At 38.2% G+C, this 13387-nt stretch overlaps 1 protein-coding gene across 4 annotated transcripts in view; it reads right to left on the bottom strand.

Moving 5' to 3' along the window:
- Nucleotides 1-777: 777 nt before the first annotated feature.
- plagl2 (pleiomorphic adenoma gene-like 2) overlaps nt 778-13387 on the bottom strand; it is a 128910-nt gene continuing 116300 nt past the window's right edge. For all 4 annotated transcript variants that reach the window (XM_080204828.1, XM_080204830.1, XM_080204829.1 and 1 more), the window contains one exon: nt 778-6302. In XM_080204828.1, the coding sequence (XP_080060954.1) occupies nt 5057-6302 (1246 nt within the window). In that variant the 3' untranslated portion in view covers nt 778-5056. The remainder of the gene's footprint in view (nt 6303-13387) is intronic.

The following is a 13387-nucleotide window of genomic DNA, read 5'->3' as shown; positions in this document are numbered from 1 at the left end:
TGGGCTCATGCTCCAAATTGGCGAGTACAGCATTTCTGTGTCAAGCAAGGGAAGACAAGACAGGTTACGAAAGAATATGCTTTCTGGATTATCAATGGAATGTTTATGCATTGTAATATTAAATTAATATTCAAGAATTTTTCTAACAACTGAAATTGGGGAAATGCTCTTGTTGGTTCACATGTAGTTGCTGATAATACTGGAATGATGCCAGAGGATTTGAATAGCTTGGATTTATCCAATGATCTGTATTGGCATTCCAGGTAAATATAGATCAATGCTGCAAACAAATCATCTCAGATCATTCCAAATAGAGCAATTAGACCCTTTTTACACAAAAATAAAAAGTGCCAGTAAATAAATCAAGACAGATTAAATTAATGGATTGTGTGGAAAGCTGATCAAAAACAGATGTTTGCTTCGGTTCCGTGAATGGGCAGGATGGGTCTTTCTGGATGCAGTTAGTTAAAGGGATTTTACAGTCAAGGGCTGAATGACAAACAGGCAAAATGTGACAGGTTCAGCAGAGAAGCTAGGGCTCTTATACAAAGAAAACCTTCCATCAGCAATCAAAACAGAGTCACTTTAATCTATTAAAACTCATTGGATGTTCTCCTTCCTTTACATCAAAATTGCAAAAAAAGTGTTTGCATGCCAATATGTCACGGAGCACTTTCCACCTGAGATTAGGTTTCGTGTTCTCATAAAAAGTGATTGGAATCAGAATGAAGATAATGAACACTTAGCAATTCAAGCTCCATATTTTAATTGCTCAAAAGTAACATGGTAGCAGTCAAAGTATAATGTACAATAAAGTAAAATATGTTTGCCGAAATATTTCTTTGGATCTACCAATACAAATGTCCAACAAAATTCAACTGCAGCAACAGATTGCAAATGAAACCTGATAAAAACACTCATGTAAAAATATGTGATTATGTTGCTCTTTACCTGAAATACATTTTGTACAAATACCAGTAGTATGTAAATAAAATGCTATATAAAAATAATGATTACCATATGCAACAAACATCCTGTTGTAACAGAATGCAGCATTCAAACACAAAATGCAGGAAAAAAAGTACTATTTACTACACAATGTATAAAGGACAGAAATTGCCTGCAGTTTTTCCAACTGCAATAATGTTTTACTATCTATTACTAATAATCTATTGACACTTTACGTGGACTTCATGCATTAAGTGTTTTACACATTCACTTTAGTCCTGGATGAAGATTGGCACATGGAAGTTTGAGGGGGGAAAAAAACCATCTGAGCAGTATTTAGTGATTTGTGAAGGAGCAAAGAACTGTTTTCAGTCTTCAGTCATCCACTGCGGAACAATCCAGCAAACACCATCATGTTGATTGTACCTCCATTCCCCAAGTCTGTGAACTTTCTTTAGGGGGTAGGCACATTTATTTTTGAAAAAAAAATATATAAAGTGGGCAAATTACGTTGATCTGCTTTCATTCAGTCCCAAAATATCAGTACAAATATAGAACATGACACTTTTAATTGTAAAGAACTTTACAAAATACAGAGAAATTGTGCAACTATGGAAGCACACTGACTATTGGCCATCTGATGTATAAACCATCGGTAAACATTGGTTAACACAGTGAAGAGAGATGTAGCGTGTACAACTCACAAATACAATTTGTAAATCTTTGAACGCTGATGTAGAATTTCAGCATGAATTGGAACAACAATCCAGCACTCAGAATTAATTGTGAAAGAAAAAGATTTGAGAGTAATTGTGGTTTTTACATTAAATTGGTTTATACATCAGACATCCTACATATTAAAGTACAACACAGAGCAGCTGAATGATAGTAATACAAAACACTGTAATGCTCTTTTATCATAATACTAATACATCTAACAAAAATCTAATGGCACTTAATTTTATAAAAGACTCATTACCAGTTTACGGTGCTGAAGAGATAACTCTCCTATAAAGGTTTCTGAAAGTGCTAGAACATAGTGAATTGGCCAGCCATAAGGGGAACTATTAGCCTTACAATGAATACAGCAATTAAAATTCATTGAAAAATGCGTACTTGATCATTGTGCAGTTGCTCACCTGTGAATAAATTGATACGGTCACTTTGGACTTGAACCAAAGACTTTTAAGGTTAACTGGGAAAATGTCTGTCCACAGGTAGTAAAGTTGCCCTCACTCGTTTGCTTCCAAGATAGCCATGATATAAACTATCTCCTTTTGTTGCAGAGCAGAACATGGAAGTAATTCACAATTTTCCAATTGGTACCACAATAGTCTACATTTTAACTTTTTCCTCCCAAAATAATGAACTGAGGAAATCCACTAAAATATTTAGAATAGAATATTTAGTAATGCCACACTACAAATATGGCTGTCACGATTTATCTTTTTTTAAAATCCCTCTTAGCCAGGAGAGGGATATCATTAAAATTCTGCAATAGAGCATTTTGGCAGTGATTTTAATCGTTTCCTAATTTCATAAAAAATAAGATTTTATATATTAAAATATAGATATGGTTGATTTGCAAGAGTTTTCTTTATTGAACATTGTCATCCAGAACTAGCTTATTTGTGAATCAACTTCGGCAGTTTTCTTCCTGATGTTGTCTCTGTACCGGGGTGAAGTTGTGTCCACATTCACTGTAAGGCGAGTTTGGTTTTCTCCTAGGCTTAGAGCAAGAAGCATGCAATGAGGTGATGTGTTGTGTCTTTGTGAGTTCCTGCTCAGAGAACTGTGAAATAAGGATTCAAATAGCTCAAAGCCTCTGATGGCCAAAATAAGGCACTGACAGAAGAGGCAAAACGGTAACAGAACTAAAATCTTTACATTAAAAATACAAGCATAACATAAAAATCTTTCTTGACAAGACCCTGACTTAATATAATCAGGGCATTCTTAAAACAAACACCCTGTTCTGTATCCTTTCTAGATCTCATAACTCCTAAATACAAGGAAAGGAACAATATTTTCAAAGTAAATATTCACTACAATAAAAGTCTAGGTGATACTCAATGGACTTTAAAGGATACTACGCCTACAAGCCAAGAATGCACTTCTTGCAGACGATGGTTAAGAATTTTAATTAGTTTGATGTGTTTTAACTACTTAATTTGGAGCTAAATCTTCTAAAATATGCATTATAGTATTATACACAGATGTATATCATAATGTCTTTCCTTTTCTTGAACTTACGTCTGGGGTTTAAATGAATACACAAAACAAAATTTAGGATTATTACTCAGATGTAAAAGGCAGGATGATTAAAATATCAGAAGCATTTGCGTTATAATTAAGCCGCAATATCTCCCCATTAAGCTGAGAATTGAGGATGACCATTGTTGGTTTCTAAAGATGACTTTTTTTTAAAAAAAAAAGCAAAATTAGTGTTGGAAGGAAAACGGCATTACACATTTACATACTGGCTACTGTGTCATTTCGTTTTATTGCTGAGTTTTAGGGTGTGCCACAAATCTGGAAGCAAAGAATAATTCTGCAATAGTTTAGGAAAATAGAGCCAGACCTCTGTAAAAATAAATGTGCATCAAGCTAACTTTGATCAATTGGCTGTGATTATTTTTGTGCAATTATGTACCTTTGTTAGAAACTAATGTTCAAGTCTACCTTGCTTTAGTTCATTCCTCTTTCAATACTGTTTGCTAAGAGAGCAAGAAATGCATTTACTGTTACTTACAGGGAACACAAACATGGGTGCTCCTGAAGGTAGGACTGAACAAGGTCACTGAGGTGCTTATTCTGTACCCTAGACAAGTCAGCAGTGAAATTCAAACCGCTGATTTTAACAACATGTTGCAACATTTAAGCTTTGCTTTAAATGAGCTACTGCTAATGTTCAAAAACTTCTCATCACGCGCAGTAAAATAACTTAACGTATGAACCATGGATTAAAGTATTTGATCATAAATAAGTGATATCCATCCTCATGAGAAAAATGAAGCAATTAAGGAAATAAATAGGGATTGCTCCTGATAAGATGAAAACTTTCGTACGCCCCAGTATGACAAACGCAGCTATAACAGAAAGAATTGCAAGGTTCGAAATTACTGCTGCCAACATTAGCAACTTAAAGTGTCGACTGAAATTTTTTTTGCCTGCTATTTTAACCTGTCATGACCATTTACTTAAAATGCATTAATGCCACCATTAAAATAACAAAGTGAGAACGTCATATGGATCTGCCAAGTATTTGCCTACCGATATTACCAACAGTAATTTCTGGGTGCTGCTCTTTGAACAATTACACAGGGCCAGGGCTTCTTGGCACATACAAAATGTCTGAATTTGTAGGGAATGATGGGCCAGATGGCCTCTTTCTGCACTGTAGGGTTTCTATGATTCTAACTAAGGGTGGTTTAACAATTAAGCAAGTCAATACTTTTTTGCGAAAGGACGATTGACTGGGCACATCTCACATTGATGAGCATAACTTAAGTTTCACTGTGCAACTTCTGTTTCATGCAGAGACGTGTGTGTGTGTGTGTGTGTGTGTGTGTGTGTGTGTGTGTGTGTGACAAAATATTGTTTCAAAACACAATATGGACAAAGCAGAGATTAATACACATTGCATAATGCTATAATAACTATATTACTTTTTTCCCATCCTTCACTAATTTTTTTCCCTGTAATTCTATTGCAGACTTTTAGCTCATGAAGTAACTTCTCAATCGTAACAGATCTCCATGTATATTAGAAATAAATGAAACATGTAGCTATCTGGGGAGTAATTTTCACATTAAAACTCATCCACGTCTCAAGAGTTCTGATATGTTCAGCCCTCCTGTGGATTTGTATCCATGTTAGAGTGTAGAAAGCAAAAGGCTTATTGTTTGTACATGCCTCGTCAGTTGCTAATAGATTGTTTTTTTTTAAAAAACCCTCCATATTATGGATTAAACTGAATAACGGAAACTGCCTTATAAAAGCTTCTCCAAAGCTTGAGCTTCCTTTGAGTCCTTTGAGAAAGCTTTGTGCGCTTCATTAAAATTCCACTCCAAGCACAGATTTATTGAATAAAAGATCCAACAGCAGTTTACTGGAAAGCCTGGTGGAAACGTGGCAACGTTGTTGTGCTCAGACTGGTGGTAAAGACCGGAGACAATGGGTGAAGAGGCCCAAGGTTCAGACCGTTTCCAGACCCTTGGGAGTCCTGCAGCTGAGGCTGAAGAGAGGTAAGTAAGGACTGAGGCTCACTTTGCGCATAGCCCATTACCAGCCCCCCCGCCGAAACAGGTGGATTGTACGTAGGGTGGTTCAGTGGTAAGAAGCTCAGTAAATGTGAAAAGTCCATGTTTGCTGTACAGAGGGATTCAGTAATTATAGCAGGGCTTTTGGAAAGCAAATTTTCACCAGAAATGTCATCCAGAGGGCCACTTTGTGAATCTAAGCCTACTTTAGCTGGTGAAGACTGAGATTCATGGGATGAAAGTGGCAAACTGCTGTGCAAGTCCATTAAGTAACTTTCCGTTGGCTTTTCAGGCAAGCCAGTGGCATATGAGGTAGATCCAAGCTGATATTTAGAAGAGGGTTGAGGGGGTGCTGAATGAATTGAGGATGGGGCCTCCATTTGGCAACCCATTCCCATAGCTAGAGAACTAGCGACCAAACTATGTGATGATCCTGAATTTGTCATGGCTTGAATGTGTGGACTGTACATGCTCATTGGTAAACTAGTAAATGGTTTACCTACTGTCTCTTTAGAAGCCATGCACATCATTGGACTAAGTTCTTCCTTCACTGTTATGGGTGGACTGGAGTGAAGGAGTCCCATCATATCGGATGGTTCAGTCTTAATTTTCAACAATTCCTGCGAATGACTCTTCTTCATGTGTCTTGTCAGGTGGTCCTTTCTGCCAAATCTCTGAGCACAATACTGACAAAGGAAGTCTTTCCTGCCTGTATGGACTACCATGTGTCTCCGAACATCTTTCCGAGTATAGAACCGTCGGTCACAGTGGTCGCACTGGTGCTTCTTCTCCTTAACTCCACTCGATGACTTGCCCGAATGCGTTTTCAGGTGCTCAAGCAGAATTTCTGTGCTCTCAAATGTCTGAAGGCACACTTTGCAGGTCAGGTCACCACTGGTGGCAGCATGCAGTGCTAGGTGGCGTTTATATCCCAACTTGGTGTTGTAGTTTTTGCCACACTCTTCACACTTGAAAGCCTCTTTATTTGGATCATGTGTCTGAAGGTGGTTCTTCAGATGGTCTTTCCGGTGGAACATTTTTTCACAGTAGGTGCACTTATGTGTTTTTTGTGGTGAATGTGTGGCCATGTGCCTAAATAAAATAATAGTGAAAATAATCAAGACTACGCATATTTCTCATGCTAGCTTAAAATAAAAAATAAGTAGATCACATTAGATTAGATACATTTAATGCTTATTACAAATACTTGGTATTTGATCTCAATTATTTTTGATATGCTTATTGAAAGCAACCCTATGAAGTGATAAGCATAAAACATGTATATTCTTACAGATACTTTACAAAATAATAAAGTACAATTCAGTGCAATTATTTTGCCAAATTATTCTAAGCAAAAATACATAATGCAGTTTCTCAATTGTTACAAGAAGGTCCAAAAGATTAGGGAAAGCTTTCAACACTTTGAAATTAAAATGGAAAGCAACATCACGTACTTTCCATCTCTTAAATCAAACACTTTCATTAATTACATTTTTTTCCCTGAAGGAAATGATATAAAGATCTGGAAAAAGGAACAAAAAGCAGAACAGCAGAAAAATATCTTATCAGCTCCATGGTAGCTCAACAAAGCAAAGTAATTTAATGTTCAATAACAGTTGCGTACATCACAATATTAGAATTTAGGCCTCTATTTTCAATACATCTGCAATTTAGAAAACACAGGAAAAGGCAGCCATGCAGAGCAAGACAGAGGGTGCCTACAATACCGAAGATAGCAAAGGAAGTGTAGACAGGAATCATTGGATACAAAGAGAGTTTGGGCTCTTGGGTAGCTGAATAATTTGATTATAGATTAAGCCAGGTGACATATCAGGGCATTTGGTTGTCAAGCTAGATTTCCAAACTAGGCCCAAATACCAACCAGATTTGTCTGCTGTTGTAGATAACCATTGTTTTACATTCCAGGCTTCACTATGTTCTGCCTGATATCGTTTACCATGCCAATTTTATCATCGTCTCCTGAAGGTCTTTTTCACCCACAGGCAATTATAGCATTCTGAAGTGGCCATTATTCTTGTGTGAACATTGCCAATGACTAAGCATTATAGCTGCGCCAGATTCAGTAATCTCAATATTCATTCTTACAAACTTTCAGCACACGTCACTGAAATAACGGCCATGACTGAAAATTTGGCTGGCAACTTTCCCAACCACAAGACAAGGTGGTCAGTTGGTAACATCTTTACCTCCATACCAGTGAAATAGGCTGAAACAACAGAGTGGAGACAAACCTGATTTGAAAAGCTTATGTAGTTACTGGATAAACTCATCGAATCATGAGGGGATTAGAGAGTTGCTCTAAACTGATGTCGCACTAGATTCCATACCAAGAAACACATTCAGCAGCAAATGGACAGGTTCTCTTGTAAAGAGCACCAGGAAAACTGCTGTCATGTGACACCAGAGGCAGTTGATAGCTTCATATATCTAGGTTCCACAATCACCAGCAATCTGCCACTTGATGCTGAAATCAACACATATAGAACAAAGGCTGCAGCTGTTATGTCTAAGCTAAGAGGCTGCAGAACAACAACAGTCTGATGGCGGACAAACTTCTAGTCTACTAAGTCTGCATTCTCAGCGTACCCCTATGGACAACATATACTAGGCACGAGAAAAGTATGAGTAGTTTTCACAACAGCTGTTTCAGGCATATCCTCAGCATCCCTTGGCAGGAGTGTCACTAAATTGCGATCCCAGAGCATGTTAATTCCATCAGCATGCACTCGTTGTTAAGCCAACTAAAGACTATCGGCTCAGCTGTGTTCATCAGATGTAAGAGGCCAAATAAAAAAAGGAGCTACTGTAGGGTGAGCTGGTGTCCATACCCCTGCTACAAGGACACCTGCAAGTGGGATATGCAGATGGCACTTATTGACACTAACAACTGAGAGATGGTTGCTGGCAGCCATGAGGGCAATGCAGTGACACATTGCTGCCTCACAGCGCCAGGGACCCAGGTTCAATTAGGGCCTTCGGTCACTGTATGAAACTTGCATTTTATGTCTCTGTGTCTGCATGAATTTTCTCCAGGTGCTTTGGTTTCCTCCCACAGTCCAAAGATGTGCAAGTTAGGTAGATTGGCCACATTAAATTGCCCCTCAGTGTCAGGGGGACTAGCAGGGTAAATACATGGGATTACGGGGATAGGGCCTGGGTGGGATTGTTGTCGGTGCAGGCTCTATGGGCTGAATGGCCTCTTCCTGCACTGTGGGGATTCCAGGATTCGAAGATCTCCTGAGACCGGCTGTTTTGGAAGGGCATTGGAAGAGGACAGTAGAAATAAAAAGCTCAGCTGGCTGAGGTGAGGGTCCAGAGAGAACAGAGTCCAGTGAATTGTGCTGCTCTCAACCTACTGTCTTCCTCAGCAGGAAAGGAGGCAGAAAGTGCAACCCCAGAGTGGGGCTCCCAAGCTACACTATGTGATGCTCAACACAGAGGTGAGCACCGTGGCACAAATCTTCACCTCATGATACAGATATGATACATTAAGGCAAGTCTTCAAATAATGCTTCTGATGGTGGTTCACCAAACTCAACTAATTATGATTTGGCATGAATGTTTGTCTGGTGTCTAAACTCAGTGAGGAAGAAGATTGTATTTTGTCTCATTCAAGAAAATTGCTATGAAGTTACAATTGCCACAATAAATTTGGACAGTTCTATTAAAAAATGTTTTGGTGGAAAATGATTGGAGGTTTGAATGAGCAGTCTGCAGATTATGACATTGTTAAGACTGTTGTGCTTAATGCACACAAGCTGATTCCAGAAGCTTACAAACAAAAGTTTAGAAACTCGCAGAAGAAACAGATCAGTTTTTGTGAAGGAAACAAACGATGTCTAACTGATACAGCTAAATTGCAACCGGATTTTGAAAGTCTTAGTGGCATTGTTAATGGAAGAACTTAGAAGTAATATTCCTTTTGGAGGAGCTACAGGATTTGGGAGATCATCTTGATCAAGTTAACCAGGAAGATAATCTCTTGATCAATGGGACAAAACAAGGCGGTGGATAAAAAGAATTATAAGATTCTGATTAATGGAGTTCAGCTTGAACAGACTGATAACCGTCTATCTCTATCTACCTTGGGTCATTCATCATGGAAGATGCAAAGATACCAAAGGAATCTGGGCTAAACTTAACAAGGGTCACGGCATTGTGAACTCACTTAAATAAATATGGAAGGGCTACAGCATCTCAATTACAACAAAAATCTGTCTTCTGAAAGCTCTCATGTGGTCGGTGACAATGTACGGCTGTGAAAGCTGGACCATTAAGAAGTGATGAGGTTTGAATAAGAGCATATGAAACTGAAGAGGTTTATGCGTGTTATGGATGGCCAAATGAATGGGTGTTCAAGAAAGCTGGGATTAAGAGGAACTTGTTTGATGTAGCAATGTCACAGAAGCTAACAGGTTTTCAACACATAACGCAAAAATAATGGGATTGTTTCGAAAAAGGTACTGCACCTGGGACAACACCTGGAAAGCATGCATAAAGGAAAACCTAAGATGACATGAACAGTTAACATTAGTGCAGACAGCTGTTGAGGGCAGTGGAGAATAAAATTTGGATTCTGTTTTGGTATCAAGCACCCTCTAGAAGACCACAAAGTTTCCAAAACAACGGAAGCTGCTGTTTTGACTGATAGATACAAGTGGTCTCACAAACACCTGGTTGCAGCAAATCAGTGCTACAAGCACACAAAAACTGGAGAAACAGGTTGATACTGAACAGAACTCTAATTATCTTGAAAGTGAAAAGGAAAGATACTTCTCAGAGTAGTGAAACAGATAATGCAGTAGATAAATATCAAGGAGACTAAAGGCTAACATGTTACTTTTGCCATAACACAGGGCATGTAAAAGCTGATTGCTAAAAGTTAAAAGTGAAACTGGTAGCTTTTATGTGGGTGTCCAACACTGCTACAGTGAGGGAACCTTGCAACAAACTAAAATCTAACGTAAACAGAGTGGGAGCAAATCAGAGCAAAACATATGAGTTCTACACTAGAAGGTGAAATAACTGTGATTTGTCAGATAAGTGGATGGAAAATGTTGTTATCTTTTGGTTTATAGGGTCAGATCAAAGCTGAATGCTAACAGAAAGTGTAGGTTTCTCTCCAAAGAATTCATTAATTGAAAAGTGTGTATGAGGAGAACACTGGGCATTCATTAATTCATTAATTGAAAAGTGTGTATGAGGAGAACACTGGGCATTGATGGAAACTGTTTGCTTGTTCTATAGTGTAAATTTAACCTGTGTTTCAGTCAATAAGTCTTACGGTTGGAGTGGTGTCTAACTTGCCTACTGACAACGTCAATTTCATTCTAGGAATTACCTCGTGGGGAAGCGAATGCTACCATCATCAGGCAAGTCCATTAAAACGAATGCTACCATCATCAGGCAAGTCCATTAAAACTAACAATGTACTAAAGAATTCAGACACTCTGTAATCATCTTAGAAAGTACTGTTAAAATTAGATGTTTAGACTGAGAATAAAGAACGTTTGAAACCTCCAACTGACAATGAAGAGTTGAAGTCAAATGCAAATGAGCTGAATCTGTCTCGATTAAACATGTCTTCAGATTCTAAACCATAGAGGTCAAAACAGAACACAACAACAAACTTCCAGGCTAATGGATAAGTAAAGAATGACAGTGCTTTGAAGCAAAAAGGCCTATCGGCAGCTAATGCTGATGCAATGAAACTACGGGCAATATTCAAGTTTTACAGTGGAAAGTAAAATTTCAAAATTAAGCAGTTTTGACTTTTGTTTGGAAGGAATGGAACAAAGCTCAGTTTGAATGGAAAGACGCAAAACAATAAGAGTAGTAAACAGAGAACTAATTTTCTTTTTTAAAAGGCACCTGGATTTTTAAAAAATTGGAATGTAAACATCGCAACAAAATTCTGAAAGCGATGAAGGAGAACTAAATATTCTGTATTTCAATGGAAGACAGACAATTTGGATCGTTGGCTAACGGAGACATTTTTATTCAATTTTGGACATTAAAGACATCTCTGGAAATGAATAGTGATCAAAAAGTAAAATCAAAACAGGATGGTCCAAAGACATTGTTTAAAAAGTCAGTACCCACAATGACGGCACAGGATCAGGCTTTTCAAAGGAATGAAATGATGAGTCCAGTGGGTAAAAAGCATTGCAACAGCAAATTTTGACTGAGTCTCCAATTCACACCTGATGGGATTTAAAAGCTAAAATGATTTTCAGAAGTCAACGATATTGTTCTTGATAAAATTTCCCAAACTGAATCAATGGCACCACACATGAAAATGTGAGCTTTGATCCTCATGAGAAAGGAGCTGTTTGTAACAAATCATTTCTCAGTCATATGAGAGAGATTGTAAGAATTACAAGTATTGGACTGACACAGGTTAGCAAGATGGACTGTTTAATGAAAAAATCTGACAGCATGTGGAAGAGTGCTACTTAGTCCAAAGATGTGTGGGTTAGGTTGACTGGCCATGCTAAATTGACCCTGGTGTCAGGGGGATTAGCAGGGTAGATAGGTGGGAGTTATGGGAATAGGGTCTGGGTGGGATTGTAGTCAGTGCAGACTTGATGGGCCAAACGGCCTTCTTCTGCACTGTAGGGGTTTGATGATTTTATTATGTTTGTTGTTAAATAGTTATAAGTTCTGATATTTTGGTTAATGCCTATTTGATTAAGCTCACCATTATGATAGTGACTTTTCATTCTTTAGGCGGAAGGTGGAACATTCATAAAATATACAAGATTATGTTTTGGGACTTTTTTTTCAAATTTAGGGTGAAATGAAGGGGGTCACGTGAGCTGTTCTGGATGCAGGAGAGGGGAAGCAGCCCGGGACCAAAGGGTTCTAGGTGTACTGTGGAGGAATGGGGGTGGAGACTAGCAGTTGGGTGGAAAACATCAAATTTGTGGTATTTAAAATGAGGCTGGAGGAGTTGCCTAGCTTGGCCTAGAGGGAGAATTGCCAGGAAAAAGAAAAGCTGTGGAAGACATTTCTAAGATTGCAAGTTACCAAGTTGAGAAAAGTAAAGAACAAGAATGAACCTTGGGAGCTAAGTAATAATTGTGACTGATTGTGGGAAAACTGACTGTCTATATAAAAGACAACATATTCATGGAGTGTGTTTTTTTTTCATTTGAGCTAAGATATTCCTTTGTGTGGTTTAAAGTGTAGGTTGTCTAGAAAAAGAAAATGAACTTTGCCAACAATATTTTTAGTCATTTGTTATAGAAGTTTTAAAATGTGACACAAAACCCCTGATTTTACCAGCATAGCCACTTCAAAATTGCGGCAGGCGAGGCTCACAGAACGGCATTCCCCATTGGCCTCGGCGCAATCTTAAAAGCCTTGGGCAACGTGCCGGTAAAATCAGAGCTAAGAAGTTTAAATCAGTCTCGTAGCAAAAACCAAACACAAATAAAATTGGGCAATCTGAGATGCTTGGACTATACTCAGTCACAGCCAATAATTCGTATTGTGATTTTAATGTTGGGTTTACAGACAGATGCATGGATATTTGACATGGTTGATGAAACAACGCAATCACTGAAAAGTTATTTAATTTTTAAACTTTCATTTAAATGCAGGTGAAGAGCAAATAAATTAGGAAATTTGTTATTGTTTTGTGCAGCCAACATGGTGAAAATTCATGGATTTACATTCCAAGTTCTCAAAAATTCCCATGTTACAAAAACCAACAATCCAGGTCACTCTGAACTTTTTAATCACTGCCTTGTCAGTGATAGAATTGTATAGTTCTGAAACAAGCCATCTGCTCCTGCGAACTTGTAGGAACCTGACTAGCCTACAGAGTCTAGTAAAGTCTATTTGGAAGCAGCTTAAAGCTCAACTTTCAGATAATTTCTTTAGTTGTAAATGTCGATGACGCAGATTATATGGCCATCTTAAAACCTTCCCTTACAGAATACCCAAGCTTCGACGTATCCCTGCTGATTAAGTATCCTTATTGCGAAGCTGTTCCACTGAATGGAACCTTGGCATAATTCACTGGTTCTGAGTGAGTAAAGAGGTCCCATTGTATGTCCACTCGGCTGAAGTAGATGTATAAACTTCATCTGTGAAAACTGCAGAGTGTGGATGGAAGCGCAACATTCCTCTGTGTGCAACTTTAGTGATAA

The sequence above is a fragment of the Carcharhinus amblyrhynchos genome, chromosome 16 (assembly GCF_965287045.1).
Source record: "Carcharhinus amblyrhynchos chromosome 16, sCarAmb.v2.hapA, whole genome shotgun sequence".
Lineage (NCBI taxonomy): Eukaryota > Metazoa > Chordata > Chondrichthyes > Carcharhiniformes > Carcharhinidae > Carcharhinus > Carcharhinus amblyrhynchos.
The sequence above is the reverse complement of the archived record's forward strand: the minus strand, read 5'-3'. Positions and strand labels throughout refer to the sequence as shown.